The sequence below is a fragment of the Strix uralensis genome, chromosome 5 (assembly GCF_047716275.1).
Source record: "Strix uralensis isolate ZFMK-TIS-50842 chromosome 5, bStrUra1, whole genome shotgun sequence".
NCBI lineage: Eukaryota > Metazoa > Chordata > Aves > Strigiformes > Strigidae > Strix > Strix uralensis.
In genome coordinates, this window is record NC_133976.1 from 68,240,496 (window position 1) to 68,258,214 (window position 17,719).

The 17,719-nt window shown below is 35.7% G+C and overlaps 1 protein-coding gene across 1 annotated transcript in view; it reads left to right on the forward strand.

Annotated features, from left to right (window-relative positions):
• PLCZ1 (phospholipase C zeta 1) overlaps nt 1-17,719 on the forward strand; it is a 52,448-nt gene that overhangs the window by 19,008 nt on the left and 15,721 nt on the right. The window contains exons 7-9 of the mRNA XM_074869458.1: nt 8,550-8,777; nt 10,947-11,103; nt 12,729-12,845. Of these exons, the coding sequence (XP_074725559.1) occupies nt 8,550-8,777; nt 10,947-11,103; nt 12,729-12,845 (502 nt within the window). The remainder of the gene's footprint in view (nt 1-8,549; nt 8,778-10,946; nt 11,104-12,728; nt 12,846-17,719) is intronic.

Below are 17,719 nucleotides of genomic sequence, written 5' to 3' on the forward strand. Positions count from 1 at the left end.
TGATTGTAACATTATACTTTTTATATCACACTGTCCAATATCACTTTGCAACCTTGAAACCTGCTCTGTAAATGAAAAAAAACCCCAAACTGTATTAAACATGAGGGTTGTTTTAAAGCTTCTCAAAGCATAGCTGCATTCAGTCTAATAGATGTCCAAGGATCATATGTCCTGTGTAGCAAACACAAAATCAGTATACTGCGTCTGAATCATGGAGTCACTGAATCACATACTTAAAAATACTGCTTTCTATGAGATATGTCCCTTACCATGTGTTTAGTGTGATATAAGGAAATAGTATTTTCATAGCTTAGAGTTTTCATAAGTCAGCTCTGTAAAATTTTGTCTGAAAATGCATTGCTAGTCCCATACTTATTCCTCACTTAAACGCATGCTGTTCAGGTGAGAGTCATTCTATTGAACTTTTAATCTTTTAAGGTTATATGAGATGTATTCCATACCTATATAAGAAGTAAGAGTTACCTAAATAATACCACTGTCCTCAGCTGAATTACGAAAGTCTGAATTTGCTAAATCGTTATGTTGAGAACAACCAAGGATTAGGATCATCTCCATTTCTCTTAGCTGCTTTGATCAGGCACATAAGAAAACTTATTAGGATTTTATTTTGCAATGGAAATATGTAGTTACGACTGAATTTGTAAATAGAGTAGTAAGCTTGACTTTTGGCTAGTATCTGAAGAACCGCTTTTGGTCTGCATTCAAAAGGAGTTTAGTGGCATCACATCCTTAAAGCATGGGACCTTGTTCGTATTCAAGGCCTGGGTAAATTCATTATCATTTGAGTAAGCCAGATGCTGAACTGCCAGATGCAGTCTTAAGCCTGCTTTACTTAAGCGATGCAAAAGAGATGTTACAGAACCACAAATGATGAATCTAAAATGCTGTTCATGAGAAGGATTCTCAGTTAGTGTAAAAAAAAAACCAACAGTTGTCACCTATATTGCATATGGTTCCACTTTTTTCAAGACCGAGCACTAGCAAGAATAGGGAAGAAGCTATCGCATCTGGTATGATTCTACGGGAACCCAACATTCCATTACGAAAATTGTATCAGAAGTGTTAACACCAGTAACAGAGTAAAGGCATTGGTCTTTAAACACAACAGTCTTCTGATTTCTAATACAAGTCCAATAAAATATAATAAGTGTCAGCATGATTAAAGTTCACTGTAATTGCTCAGATATGAGATTGTTCAACAGACTGATGTGTTCGTTGGCACAGCTCAAGCACAGTAAATACATTTGCTTAGAGGCTGGTAAGACCGATAGCCTGATAACTCATTTTGAAAAAAATTACTATGAATAATGCATTCAAGGGAATTGGTGTACTTGCCTACATGAGTATTTTTACTAGAAAAATTCTAGTGCAACCAAATTCATATGCAACAAAAAGGGAAAGCTTTGAAATCTGTTTCCTCTTTTGAAACTTTCCTGTGGAACTGATCTCTATTTATATATGTACCCGTATCTTTCAGTGAATATTGAAATTAAAAAAAATAGAAAATATAGCAAAAAGCAACATTTTTAAAAGAAATCATTATATGCTCTAATTTAGCCTACTAACAGGTCTTAAGTTTTCTTTGTAGAGTTCAGCATGTTCTGTGGTAAACATACATTCCTTTCACCTAGATTATTAGCTTTTTCCTTAACATGTTTTACTGGATATGATTTTAAAGTCTGTTCTAAATATTAATATAGAATTATAATATCTCTAATGTTGCATCTTTTCTTTAGATGGCTACACTGTCTTATGTTATAGCAAAATAAAATAGGTGATAAATTGCTTATATGGTAAAATATTTACTTGATTATAAAGTAATATGAATGTCATACTAAAGTATCTCAGTATTAAGGTGAATATATTTCAAGTCACTTTACTATGTGTGTATATATATATGAATTGAATTACTCTGAGTTTAAAAATTAAGGTATTTGGATCAGAGTTACAGTGCTTTACCTCCATTTTCCCTACGATATTGTTTACCTTCTTTTGTCATCTTCACCTACCTTGAGCTGAGCTTCATCCTCCTCCCTTCTGGTTGGATCTTAGCAAGGAAGTTGGGAAGGATTGAAAGGATAGAGACTCTTTCACTCTTCGCTGAAACTCACAATAACCACAGAGACTTTTTTTTATAATATGCTTTGTTAGAAAATAGTCCAATCTAACAACATCCCTAGGGACACAGCACAAACCTTTTTTACTGCCACACCTGCCTTACACGCCTATAAATGCAATGGGCATACTTCTGTCCCTCAAGTCCTCTGATTGTCTGTGTCACAATAAGTTATTGATCACTTAATTGTCACCTCTTGTGTTTGTGACCTGTGTTATTGCCTTCTTTGCTAGGCTTTTTTTAACAGTCTGCTTATAGGGTCCCTCAAAGTTTTGACTCTGGACTAACCAGTTTAGCCCTCTTTCCCTTTTCTCTCAGATTTCTTTGGCAAGGACCTTCAACATCCAGCTTCTCCCTGTCACATGAGACTGAAACATGGTGTTTTTTGAGTGGGAAATCCTCCACATCTGACAGCTACTGTTGTTCGTAATTTTGCTCCTCTTATGAAGGAGTACGTGTAGCTCATGAAAGGCTTCCTTTTAATACCCACTTCTCAATGTTCTTCGAGATCCAAATCAAATGGTGCCCTTGCCTGTACATGATGTGGAGTACCACATAGTTTCTCCAAACACTTCATAAAAACATTTTCCAGTTACAGTTTCTTATTTAGATCTTGGAGACTTGGAGATCTCCATGGAAATTATTTTCTTCTCTGTTGTCTGATCAATCTATTTCCTTTCCAAGTAGGTTTTGAGCTATAACTTTGTCAACTGAGATGACTCTGTGTGTCTGGAAGAAGTATCAAAATGCAGAGCAAACCCATTCTTAGGTGCTTCCTTGGACCACAGCTCATGCATGATGTACCATTGACTTACGATTGTAAGTCTAAGTGAAAATCACAAGGAGATCCAGAAAAGAAAATTGGATGGTCACTGAAAGCTATTGATCTCTGCTTTTTCACATTGACTTGCCCTGAAACACAAACCCCAGAAAATTTCAGGATGAGTTTTTTTTAATTCTTTGTCCTTAGTCATATGTTCACCCTGTAGTTGATTATACTAGTCAAATTTTCTAGGTTCTAGTGTGCACTTACAGAAGTCTCATCTGATTCCTACACTGTTTCTTGGCATTGCACTCTACAGCATTTTAAGGAAACATGGTTTCCCCAGAAATGTGTTGGAACATACGACAGTCACTTACCTGTTGTTAATAACTTCCCCATATTTTAAAACTTCATAAGGTAATTCAAAACAAAACACTGCCATACTTTATATCATCAACCAGGTAGGTCTTAGGTTGATGGTTTAGTGCATAAGAATCAGATCCTTCTTTTGGCAATGTATCATCTTGGAAAATTGAACAGTGGTAGGGAATCTGTGCATGAGGGCCCTGAGTACACTGGACTAATTATCCTGACCAGCCTGTAACCATCTTTCTCTGTAATCTTCTTTTAGATTCCCTTCCAACCTACCCACCAGAGATTTAGTTGCCTAGGTACAATGTCATCTCTGATATGTCGTCTCTGATATAGCACAGCTGTTTAGCCTTGGACCGGACTTACATGAAAACAGCTAAATTGTAGGCAAGAGCCCTCATCTGGGGCCTCCACCTACGCACTCTCATACTTTGGCGTGAGAGCTGCATTTTACTTCATTCTTGTCTTTGGTCCTTGCCTGAGCTACACTGTATGTAGTGCCTGTCCTTGCAAGTTGCTATTCCTCGCCTTGCCTTGCTGACAGTTCTGCATCCGGGAAGGAATTGCCACATGCACCAACACAGGCTGGGAGATGGCTGTCTGGAAAGCAGCTTTGCAGAAAAGAACCTGGGAGTCCTGGTGGACAAGTTAACCATGAATCAGCAGTGTACCCTTGTGGCAGCAAGAAGGCTAACATTATCTTGGGCTTCATTAGGAAAGAAAGATGGGCCCAAAGTTTTGTCAGGGAAATGGCTAGAGGCAGTGGGAACAAACTGAAATACAAGAAATTCCATTTAAACATGAGAAAAATAATTTTTACTGTGAGGGTGGTCAGGCACTGGACCAGGTTGCCTGGAGAGATTATAGAGTCTCCATCTTGGAGATACTCAAAACCTGACTGGACACAGCCCTAACTCTTATTGACCCTACTGTGAACAAGGAGGTTGGACTAGATAGTTGCCAGGGGTCCCTTCCAAAGTCAGCCGTTCTGTGCTTCTATGATATGGCTTCCTGGGTTGACCTTGGACCTACCTTGTGACTTGTCTGGCAGTCACTGGACTGCTTCCTGAACTTGCCTACCATCACCAGACCTGCTCTTCTTGTCTTGCTGTTGCCCTGGTTGGTGAGGTTATTGCCCCATGCCTGCCCTGCAGTCACCCTCAGCTCCTGGGTCACCTTGTACAGCTACTGACCCTTGCTACTCTCTGACTCTGAGCTGTTGCAGATTCTTGAACCATGAGTGGCAGCTTGATTAACAGTGTTATTTGCAACATATTTGGAGATCAGTTACACTCTAATTTTTTGCCTTAAAAGTCTCTAAGAAAGGCAAAATCATCTGCACTAGAACTTTCTCCAAGACTACTGTCAGCTGTATTTTTAATTGCATGGTTGGGAAAGTCTATGTGTATTTTCATATTTCTCTAACATCTGATGGAGTTCTCAGGTAAAACAGGACAAAGCATTACCAGCTAAGGGTCCTGTTTTTCAATGGGATCTAACCTTACTGCCAACAGTTATAATAGGTCAAGCCTCTGAACCATTAGCAAATTGATTCTCTCTTTATCTTTAAAGTTTGGTTCCTGAGTAGGACTCTTTCTGGTAGATGAATGAGAAACAATATCTTGCAAAATTGTTTTTAAGGATGGAGTGTTTCTTAGCACATACAGACTTTTAGCCAGGATTTTCTCAGGTTTTCACTACATCCATAAAATTAGCCTGTCAGTGTCAGACCTTCCAATTGCCTTCTTTAGGCATGTTTTGCTTTTTGGTATTTTTAATAAAAGAACATTTAGAAAGATTATCTCATGTATTTTGTGTCTACTACAGAGCACAAGACAATTGAAATTTTCAATGTAAGGGATTTTCACTAGATAACTGTATGGTATGAAAACTTGCTATGAGATAGCTAAAAAGGTACTCCTGATATAATTAATTTAACTAGACTTTTAACTAAAATTTAGCTAGAGCTCAGACATCACTGGTGGTATTGATTTGAAATGTCTCAATAACTGTGATTTATAAGGCTGACACAAAAACACCCATTCACACTTTTACTAAGCATGATTCTCTTCTCGAATCATTGGAGAATGCTGGTGTTGGGAGTTTTTTAACAGTTGTATTTAACAATAGTGTCCTGTTCTTTTCATTCAGGATAAATTGTGTCGATGCCTCAAAGTCTTCCCTCATGTTAGACTTCACAGAAGGTGTGGCATCTTTACCCTATATCAGTATTTAAGACAGTAATATAATTCTTGAAATAGAAAATTATGTTAAAGTTTCAATTAATTTTAACATTATTACTTAGCAAGATTTTCAGGATTTGATATTCCTCTTACTAAGCACGTACAGCTGGTCAGGAGAGGAGAAAAGAGAAGAACATGTTAAATTTAAATAGGGGAAGATATTATCTTTTTACTAGTCATGACCCAAATCCAGGGTGTCGTGGTTTAAACCCAGCTGTCAGCCAAACACCACAAAGCTGTTCTCTCACCGTCCCCTCTCCAGGGGATGGGGAAAAATTAGAGGGGACGGGGAGACTTGTAGGTTGTGATAAAAACAGTTTAATAATTGAAATAAAATAAAACAATCACAATAATAGAGAGTACAAATGAGTAATGTACAGTGTGATTGTTCACCACTCACTGACTGATATTCAGCCTGTTCCTGGCTAGCAATTCTGAAAAGACCAAGATCCCAAAAACGCAATCCCTAAAGCAAGAAAGAACTCCCTCCTTCCCAGCTACCCCTCCTTTATATACTGAGTATGATTTTACAGGATATGGAATATTCCATTGGCTAATTTGGGTCCAGTGCTCTGGCTGGGCTCTTGCCCAGCTTATTGTACACCTGAGCATGGACAGGACATGGGGAGTTGGAAAGTCCTTGATCTCTCAGTAACAACTGAAAACATCAATGCATTATCAACATTCTTCTTATACCAAATCCCATACTGAATCCAAAACACAGCACTATTCTAGCTACTAAGAAGAAAAATTAACTCTATTCCAGCCAAAACCAAGACACGGGGCTTGTTCTCTACATTTCTGAGGACTGAATTTTGTCCCTTTTTACATTAATTGCAGTGTTCAATAGGTGGGTTTGCCTGATCCATTCCAAACTGCTCGTAATTTTGTCTTGGAGTATTGTATTCCTTCAGCTGTTCTGATTTGTGTTGTACGTTACATTATTTAGTGCAAGAACTAAGTTCTGTTCCTTTAATCATTTGTTCCAATTGATTTTACTTGGAGGCTTTTGCTTATGCCAGCCTTGCAGTTCCATTTTGCTCTAAGGAAGTTTTATTATGTTTTACACAGTTAAATTTTTTAGTATGCTTACAGTTTGTAACAGAGTAACCATGTTTTTTTAAAAAATATTTTGTATTTTAAATTTAGACTAGAAAAGAGAAGTTATAGTGAATGTTCAGACTTTCAGCTCATTACCTGCTTAAAAATTTAGACATTTGTACAAAAAGATGCCACGTGTTTAGCACTGCTGATTACTATTTAAAGAAGTCAAATTTCACTTAGTCACTGATTCTGTAACCATACATTTGTTATAAGTTTTTTTGAAGATCTATTTGAAGCTCAGACTTAAAATCCATGGTAAGTCTTTTTTCAGTTCATGGTTCACTTTCAGTGATTTGGATTAACTGTTATTGGAATCTGCTTCTGGCCAAAATATAGCAAAATTTCTTCTTGCTATTTTCTGTAACGGTTTTATGAACTTATGAACTCTAAGAGTTCATAAGCAGAATTTTAGAAACTATCTGACTTAAAACATCATGGCCCATTTTTATATGATGACACAGACTATGGTCTTTTTTTACTTAAAGCAGGTTTACATATATGAGGCAGTAATATACCCACTGAAAGTTTTTCTTCTGTTATATGCCAGTTTGATTTTTTTTCATTTGTAGAATTAAATATTATCTATGAATAACAAAATGCAAGACCAAAAATTGATAGAATTGCTTTTAAATATTGGGAAATATGAACATGCAAAGGAGAATTCAGAACTTTTAAAAAATGTGAGTAACATTACTCATATTAAAACTCTTCTAAAAATATCACAGAAAAAAATGACTGCATCAATAAGAAATGAAGGAAATGTTAAAGGATACCCTTATTCTGCATCACCAGTGCAGAGAGACTAATCAAATCTTACACTAGCATGGCATTGATAGATACTAAGCATAGGATATCTCATTCCACTGGTGCACTGACAAACTACTAATATATGATCTGAAGTGATAGGAGATTATCAGCAATGGAGATTGCAATGTAAAAAAAATGGACTATTTCTTTGCCTATGGCTCTAGTTTCTATTATAAAGCTTTGGTTTTATGTATATGTTTCTATCATCCATGCTTTTCATATTTGCTTAACGGATACCTTAAAATACAACATTTCAGTTATCTTTTATTTAATGTGTAAGTATTTCTTCTTTGTTTCTGAAACCTTCCCAGCAGCATAGCCTTCCTTTTCATATGAAACTTAAGGAATATTTTTGTGCATCATTTTATCAAAGAACATATGTCAGTCCTCTTATTCACTGGCAGTTCTTGTGTACAGAGGTCGAGATGAATGTCTGCTACATAAGAGCTGTTTTACTATGAATATTATTTCATAAATCTAAGTGAAATTTGAACTCATAGGATGCAAGTACATAGATGAAAGCCATCTTATTAGAAATGATAACATTAATGAATTTTTACCAAACTCTGTTAATTTCCCTGACCAGGTAAGATCAGCATGAGGATTCACTATATAATGACATAACCACAAAAGTTTGATTTGGTACACTGGACAGATGTGCACAAATGTACTAATCAAATAGAGTAACAGATTTCCCGCAGCTGCAATGATAGCTAAAAAAAATTTCAAATTAATATCAGATAAATGTCTATAAGCCTATATATAAAAATTAATTCATGCATAGTAAAAAAATGTACCTCATATGTCTTATCTGGCCATCACCTCTGACTCTTAACTTCCTACCTTAATCTTGTTTCAGCATCTGTGTGTCTGTGTGGTGGGGAGCATTTTTTCCTGTCATTAGATATTCACATTCTGATGTATGCTTTGATTCCCAGATTCTGTTTGTTTTACTTGCGTTTGACTTCTGCTTTACCGATATCTATCTTTACTTCATTGTGTTACCTCATTTCATTATACTTATAAACATCTTTGAAAGTGAGTTAAGCAATACCTAGATATGAAAACTTACAATTAATCCATACATAATTCTAGTTACTACTGTTTAACCTCTTTTCTACAGGCATTAAAATTCAAAATTCTGATAAAAAATAAAAAGGTTGGAACAATTGAGGAAGGTATGATCAGGAGAAATAGTGACAGTCATGGTGAGACAGGAGTAATTTCTGAATTTGAATATCTGTCCGACGAAGATGAGACTGATGAAAAAGCCCCTCTTTACCCAAGGAGTCATTCCTCAAAAAGAAAACGTGAACACATACATTCACCCTCACCTCGAAAAAAGGCAAAGGTAACTTTTGTCTCTATTGAATTTAGAAAACACATAGACGTATGACAGCTTTTTTTAAAAGAAAGTAATACATCATCTTAAAATAGAAACTAAATTTAAAAGGTAGGCTTTAAAATTACTTGGAGCAATATATTTTGAGATAATATGTTTTAGTTCAAGGTTTCAGAGTTTTCCTGATTCTTACAAGACCCTTCCCTGTGTTCCTATCCTAAACTCCACATACATTTTTTACTTTCAAGTCTTGTGCTTGGCCCAGGTGCTCAATACCACAATAGATCTAAGATAAAGTTGCCCAACTATTTTGTTGGTCTCAGATTCCTCCTGGAGCTATGCAGGGAGAACACTCTTAACAGTTCCTGATGATAAAGGACAGAGTTAATATTTCTTCCCACAGTCCACCAGTATATCTTGGAGATTTTTAAGAGTTCCCATTCCCCTATTTGCCTCTGTTCTGGATTTACACACAAAATTTGGTGTAGAGTTCTGGTTGCACTAAAACATTTTTAAGAACTTATAACAGAAAAGTATTTTTACATTTATCATGTAGAGACTTGACATTAAATACTAGTTCTGAAAGTGTAAAAATTGGATGTAATCTTCTTTCCGATAGTCAAAATGAACTTACTTTTTTAACCAAGTAGTAATTATCTGCCATAGAAATCTGTTGGTCCATCAGGGTATGAAATCCTTTGTTCCAGTTTTTTAAGCAGGCAGAAGGCACCCAGTATCCAGTCATTTTTGCACATCATGCTCTGAATTATCTGAGTGCAGGTAGACTAGCAATGCTCCTCAGGGCTCAGTGTTTTAGCCAAGAGGCAGTGTCCCTTCCTCTTTGTCTCTTCTCTAAGTGATTTGAAGGTCAAGATCTTTGTTTCTTTCTCTTTCCATCTGGTATAGAGAGATTAAGGAAAAATTCTGAGGAAGGATGGAGTCCTCTTTGAAGAGAAAAGCCCAGATTTCCAGATAATAGGGTCACATATAGTTGTAACATTACATTACTGTACAAAACATGTACCACATACATCTTGATCAACAGCAGCAACAGCAGATGTCTGGTCATGTTTCACAGGCAGAAGAGAAAATGGTTTCTGGGGTTCTACTCTATTGGAGTGGGAGTATTTCTTCTGAGGTCCCACTCTATTGCTCTATTGGAAAATGGGAGAGCATTTGAATCAACACCCAAGATACCCTAGTGATGCTGTTGGCTTTGGCTGTGTCACTGCCTTCCATATGCAGAGCGCTGTATTATACAGGAGTTTTGTGACAGTGTACTCCTATTGCTCTTCATGGTACATAGCCCCAGAATAATTAATGCACTTGAACTTCAAGTAGTTTAAGAGTCACGAACAGGTAATCCCTATTATTTTGTCAGCTGAGAATTAGTCTTCAAAAATTTTAATAGAATACAAACATTATTAACACCATCAGCTTTTTGCTGGCTCCTACCACTAACTAGTTAAAAAGTTCCTCAGTTTAAGAGATAAGACCCTTGTAAAATTTCAGTCACTTCAATGTACAGCAGCCTTTGCTTTTCCTTGCTTTAGTAATGGAGCAAGACTAAACAAATAACTTTCCATCTTAATTAAGAAGAACAGAGATTTCCTAACTTTAGAGCAATGCTTGGAGGAATATACCTATGTTTGATTTGCTTGGCATGGTAAACTGTTCTCCTCAATCTACATTTTGTAGTTGAGCTTATGCTATTGATATATAGATTCTCGTGTTCTTTTTTTTTTTCTCCAAGTACTTCCTACCAGTATACCTTTTCTAGTACTTTATATATCTAGAAATATAAAGTTGGACATATATTTTAAACGAGAAATGTTTAAACGAGAGCCATGATAAATTATGTTAATTTACATAACAGACTCAGAAGCAGGGAAATGATAAAGCTGTCCAACAGAACACTGTGCTAAGAAACAGTGAAAGCATCTCTCCATTCATCCTACAATTGCTATGCACATAAAGACAATAACCATAATTGTCTCTGACTGGATCAACTCTCACTATCAAAATTCATATCTTAAGCTCAAATGTTCATTAACTGTGAATTTCCCCATGCTTTCTGCATCCAAAACAATAGTTTCTTCTAATGGTTAATAATACTAATGAAATATGTGTTATTGTGATTTTTTTTCTTCCATTATTTTATATTATTATTTTTATTAGATGAAGAAGATGAAAATTGCCATTGCTCTGTCAGACCTTGTGGTTTATACCAAATCTGAGAAGTTTGTGAGCTTTGAGCATTCCCTAACTAATCAGAAGTGCTTTGAAAATAATTCCATTGGAGAGGTTCGAGCACGGAAATTTGTAAAACATTCAGGTAATTTCTTTTGATTTATTCAGATAAAAGCTACAATGTTGCTATAGTTCACTGCTTAGGTATTGGAAGGGGTAAAATTTTATGAAACATGCTGTCAAATTTTATTTGGTTCTTTTTATAACATTATGTTAGAAATAGCTTGTCATTTTCACTGCATTTTTTTTATTTTGGTTGGTTTTGTAAGGAAAACGGAAACTCAGCTTTGTTTTAATTTCATGTAGTTTTATAAGAACAAATATCAGCATAATATACAAGATGTATTAATAGCTTTTGATTCATTATTTTTTGCATTAAATAATTTAGAAGTTACAGTCAATACTTGAAAATGTATGGAATAGATTTCACACCCCACTCCATGTATGGTCTGTAGTACTCACTGGAGTTGGGCATGCAGTACCCCTGGCTTTGATGACAACTGCAGATAAGAGAATCTGCATTGACGGAATGAATAAACCCCATAGCAGGCAGTTTGCTCCATTGGACCAGATTTTTCATACCAGCCAAGCTGGATTATTCAAAACTCATTCTGTGTTGGAGCATCTCCAGTTGGTGCAGCCAATACAGTGCACTCTTCTGCTTTAACTCCAGCTGTCTGCCAAAAGCCTTAAGGGATTGTTAAGAACAGAGATCACTGACCATGAGAATGAAGTCTGCCACAGACCCATTCATTCAGGGCCAGCCCAGCTGCTATTCACCACTTTGTGGAGATGATTCAATGGTTGGTTAGATGAACAGTGCTGGATGGCATCAAAGCAAGTAGGCTTTTGACACCTGTCCACAGTCAGAGTCCTCTCTGGTCTCTCTAGCAATCTAGTGAACATAAAAGTAGATCTAGTTAAAAAAAAAAAAAAAAAAAAAAAAAAAAGAAAGGGGGGCAAGGGGAGGATGGAAAGGATCAGAGTGATTTAATTACTAAACAGGAATAGTGTAGATAGAAGTAATCTGAAGTTTTCCACATCTGTATAGTTTATGTCTTTGTGGAAGGGGAACACTGCTAGGTGGAAGAAAATCAACTTACTTGAATAGTTAACATCTTCTGAAGATTATAAAGGAACCAATTAAGCATCTTTTAGAAATGTGCTGTTCACTGGTTTTGAGATTATTCAGTTGTTTTATTTAAACCTTAAAACGGCAATCAAGCTAAGATCATTTTAGGATTTTTTTTTTCCTATTGAACTATTAAAGAATGAGTGGGCTTTTTGATCAGTTTTCTGGTTTTTGTCTTTTAATTTTCCATGAGAATACATCATGCTTTAGTGTAAAAATCATATATTTACCTAACAGAGAGGTGATGAAACAGAACATTTCCATGAAGGAATCATTCTTGGTTATTGAACCTTTAACAAAAGTCTGCACTGTACACACAAATACTATCAGATTCAAATATACACAAAATATTGAGGTTTTAAAATAGGATTTTAGCCATATCTCAAAGTGGCCCATATGTTAATTTTAACATGCATAAAAATGTCCTAAAGTAGAAATACATTGATACGATATACTCATTGTGTGAAAAAAAAATAATTGCTGTATCAGATTATTGTATTTTTACTATTATTTATTCAAATAGGAACTCTTTATTAATAAAGTTTTTCTTACCAAGGTTTTATCATTCTGTTTTTCAGCTAAAGAATTTGTTTCACATACTTCAAGATTCATTACAAGAATCTACCCCAAAGGAACAAGAGCAAACTCTTCAAATTATAATCCACAAGAGTTCTGGAATGTGGGATGTCAAATGGGTATGTGCATTTGCAGAGAATGTTGTATTCCAGGCTTTGCAGAGACTATACAGATATGAGAGTTTTTCCTTCCTGTAGTATTATTTTGTGTTATGTAAGTTACATATTTTTCCTCGGTGGTATGACTTTCATTTTGTTATCTCAACTTCTCCTTCAGTCTACATATTCTAGTAATTTTTCATCCCAGAATCCAGGAATTTTGGTATATAATAAATAAGGGGAATATTATTTTCAACTATTTACTTTTGTAATTAGTTACAATTAGGCCCTAATTATCCCAAATATCCCAGTTTATTATAAATCATTAATTTCTTTAAACTAACTTTTTTCCTATTGGATAACAAGAAAAACACTAGTAAGAACAATACATTTTTAAGCTTTGAATCTTATTTTGCATTACTTCTAGCCATAAAGCATGATTTTATCTTATGAATCAGTGTAGCAAAAGCACAAATATAAACAACTTCCAACAGCTAAACCAGAATTTTCTTCTTTTTCTTCATATGTTATCTCCTTTTTTATTGATAATTCTATGATATTTATCTGTGGGTGTCTGTAAGGAGAGTCCGAATTATAATTTCTATTTTACTGCCTTTCTGTTTGGGCTGAAATGATTAACTTTGTTAACTTAGGTTTTGAGGTAAAAACGAGTGTGCTGTGCATTAAGCACAGTACTGCAAAAAACAAATTTGTAATACACCTTTCAAGAAAATCAAAATAGATTATATTCTTTCACATGCTGTGTTAATCAAATTACATAACCTCCATCCTTATTTGTTAGCTGTAGCTAAGGTATAAATAGAACATGTTTAAAAGGGAAAATAGGAATGGTAGCTGCTGCTGCTTTTTTTTTTTTTTTTTTCCCCCCTTTATTTATTTCTTTGTTCTCTTTTTTATTCTCTTTTTTTAAAAAAAAAATTTCAGCTGAGGTCTAGCACTCTTTATAGTTACTTGTAGTTTACAAGGGAATAGAAGCACCTCCCTATTTAACTAAAGGTGTGAATTGTTAGAATGCAATTGCACTTGCTTTTTCCTAAGGTTGCCCTGTAGCATTGACTTAGAAGAGGTGATGGAAGGATATATATGTGTGATTTAGGAATTTTTATACAGCAATGGAAGCCTCATCTGAAGGATCTGTGGGTTTTCAATGGTTTTGTGCAACTGGGGTGACACACATGCAGGAGATGTGGGCATAAAAATTAATATCGATGCTAAGAATTCCTGGATTATCATATGCTACTGCAAAGAAGCACTCAAATGCTCCTGGTCAGTAGAACATGCAGGTACAGTTGGGCACTGTTGGGAGTCTCCAGTGACTGCATAGATGCAACATAGGTTAACAACTTAATTTCCAGTACAAAGCAGATTAGTTCCTTGAGCAATGAAATAATAATAACTTCTGTTTTTCCACATTTCAAGTTAGTTTTTAATTTGAAATTGTTAAATTTTTAACAAGCATGACTTCTGTACTCAAAAGAGGTTTGAAAAACCTCTCACCTGTAAGCACTTTCCCCTTTTATGGCTTTAGACACAGTCTTGCCTTCATCTTTTTATTCTTCAGTTTAAAAGATTCTCAGTTACAGAATATATTTCTACATTCATTTGCTACACTTTCTTCAACCTTAGGTAGAGAACAATATTTTTTGCATCCACATATATATTCTCTCTATTAATTCTTATTCTATACCAAGGCCACCTAAGGGAGATTGTGGGGTGAGCAGGGCAGTTTGCTGTATGTTCCCAGTTTTGAGAGATGAAACGTATGGTCTCACCTTGTTATATTACAATACACATACAGAGATGGGCACAGATATCACTTTGCCTGTAGGGTCCTGGAGGTTCCTGGAGACTCAGCTCCCGGAATATCTTCCGTTTCAAGTTACCTTCTCAGTGTGCTATTTCCAATCAATGATGCACATGCATATTATCTATTGTTTAACCCCCTAATGTATCCACAGCTACTATCCTACAGTTATAGAGCTTAGAAGGAGCATCATGCCTCAGCTTCCACTGAGAGATATCACTGTTCCCACATCTGTGGTCCTTACCACAAACGGTGGAGGATATACCCAAGCCTAAATTTGTTACCATTTGGTGTTCCCACACTCCGAGCTATGACATATTGTCAGTGCCACACATTGAGGCAATGTAGTAAACAATGGGAAACTAGGGAGAGTGTGTGAATTTGGCCACTAGTGCTGGCTGTTCCATGAAAGAACTGAAAGGTACTTAGACCCCCTCAAAATTCTCTCATTGTTACAAATTCTGCTTCTCATCCTGACTGTTGTATTGAGGTATAGTTTTACAACTACACTAGGGTAAAAAAATCACTAGTTAGTGTAAATTTTGTTTGTGTCTGTGTAATTATAAATGCACATTTATAGTACAGATTTGGACTTTGGCTAGGCCATTGCTAGAAGTATCTCTCCATTACTATATCATTTGAAATATTCTGTTGTCGTGATTGATCCTCACTTAGCTTGATGTCATGCTATTGCTGGATTATTTACCTGGGGTGGTGCACTCTCTGTATGCTGTCTATATTGCTATTAAAAGCTAGTAAACTTGTTTCATGCTTAGAGGAAACACTGGCCAGAGGTCCTTAATTTAAAATTGAATTAATCTCTCAGGTTTATCATACTGCAGTTTTTCTAGTTTTCTTTCTAGCCTGTAAATCTCCACCCTGATCTCTGCAAAGAATATCCATTTGTTAGATCTCAAACAGGACTGACATCTTTCAGAATGAATACATTGACTGTTGACTCACAGTATACTTTGATGAAAAGTCATTCTAAACCTTAGTATACAAAGCATATGATTTTTTCTGTATAGAGGCTTTGGGCCCCTTCCTGGAAGAATTAAAAATACGCAGGAAGTGGTTAGGTCTGACCTCTTGGTCACATCATTTGCATCTTCATTTAAAGAAATATTTTTCTCATGAGAATAGGCTGATTATAAGCAATTCTCCACATATATTACTTCCAACCCATGTCAGATCTATTCTTGATTCCCTAATCTGTTTTTGATAACTGTTTGGCAGAAATATAACTGCGCTTCACAATGCAACTCCCAAAGCTCCACTCAGTGAATCTTCTGCTGATGTTCTCCCACTGATTTAACACAGATTTCTTAATTTTTGTGTCTGTCCTGTGTCCATATAGCCCACATACCCTCCCTGTCTCATTGCCATTGCACTCTGCAAACCAGATCCCTTCTACTACTTCCCTAAAACTGTTCATGGGCTTCTCAGATTTCTCCTATGTCACCTATTCCCCTTCCTCAGATCCTTTCACCCTCCCCACACCTGCTAGCATATCCTCACCTACCTTTAAGTTCCTCTAACATCCATGAAAGTTCTGCCTGGGCAAAGAAAATATAGGTTCAAACCTACAAACAATACTCCCTGCCAGGCATCCGCATCATGTAAATGATGAGAATTGAGTTATTCGTTCACTTCCCTTAGTGATAGATCCAAAACAGTGCTCTCTTCTGTACCTTGCCAGCAATTTTCTCTAAATTGGTTAAAACATATTAACTCGGAGCAGCCTGGCATTCAGCTAAAGCAGGATGAAATTGTCCTACAGGCTCAAGATTTGTTGGGGGTGAGAATGAGAATTATGTAATTGTGTAAATCTGATTTCCAGAGGAAGGCAAGTTAAAAACCACAGTAAAAAGTACTGAGTTTTCACAAAATCACTTTTGGATATCACTGTGCACTCAGTGTCCATTCTCTGAAAATTGAGACTTGTAAGAACAGGATAGGTTTTGTGAACAAAGAGGTCTTATGGAGAAAAATACCTACAATAATTTTTATAGTCTAGGAAAATTAGTATGCCTCCTGCATACAACTGCAGTGTGGCATGGGAAAGAACTAATTTGGTGTATCAATATCTCCTTTTTATTTAGTAAATAAAATGTAATATAAAGATTTATGCACAGAAAGAAAATTCAGGACAGTTATTTAAATAAACAGATATCACTTGTATTATATTGACTGAGAAAAACAGAGCAAAAAAACCCCAAACCTCAGTGAAAATAAAAATAGAAGGACTTAATATCCTTTTGAATACATCCTTTACATGCAGTAGAAAACATTATCCATGTATCAAAACAATTTACAGGAATGACAAAAACATGTCATAAGTTATATGAGAAAGATATGGTATAGCAGGTACAGAATTTTGTTTTAGAAGAGGCTATATAGAGCTTATGTTTTCTGGAACACTCATAAAAATTTATATGCTCTTGTGAAGTTTCCACTATTTGTATGATGGATCTTTTCTTACCATAGATTTTGTTTTGGCCTGTGACATTGAAATGCAGCTTGGCAATTTTGTCACATCTCTTTTGTGGCTAAATCTTGTGTACAATAACATGACAAAAAAAATGCATAAAAAGATGAGTGATAAAAAGTTCTGGTTTTAACCTCTGAAGCTACCTAGGAAAAAGAAACCCACTTATTTAGATCTTGGTATGCCTCACCTGTGCAACTTAAAATGACCATTAAGTCTGACCTTGCTTGGATTCTAAGTGAGTGAGAACTTAAAGAAGAGGCAGACCTTGGAAAGCCTCATTAAGAAAGAGAGAGCACAGGATCAATAATTTACTTTAGAGTTTTCAGTTGTTGTACGTTTTCTGTGAAACTGTGTTTACCTTTCTCGCTGGACAAATGGCAAAACTAGATACAACAGGACTGATTTTTTTTTTTCTAAATAAACATTATGTTTGGTCATGGGAAGTTTAGGTATTCTCACAATCTTACTGAACACTATACTTGTTGGAACATGTGATGGAGTGTCAAATTTAGTAAAGGAATTTATGAAAAAATGAAATTGAGTTTAAAGAAAAACACAGGCTCTTCTATTAAAAGGTGG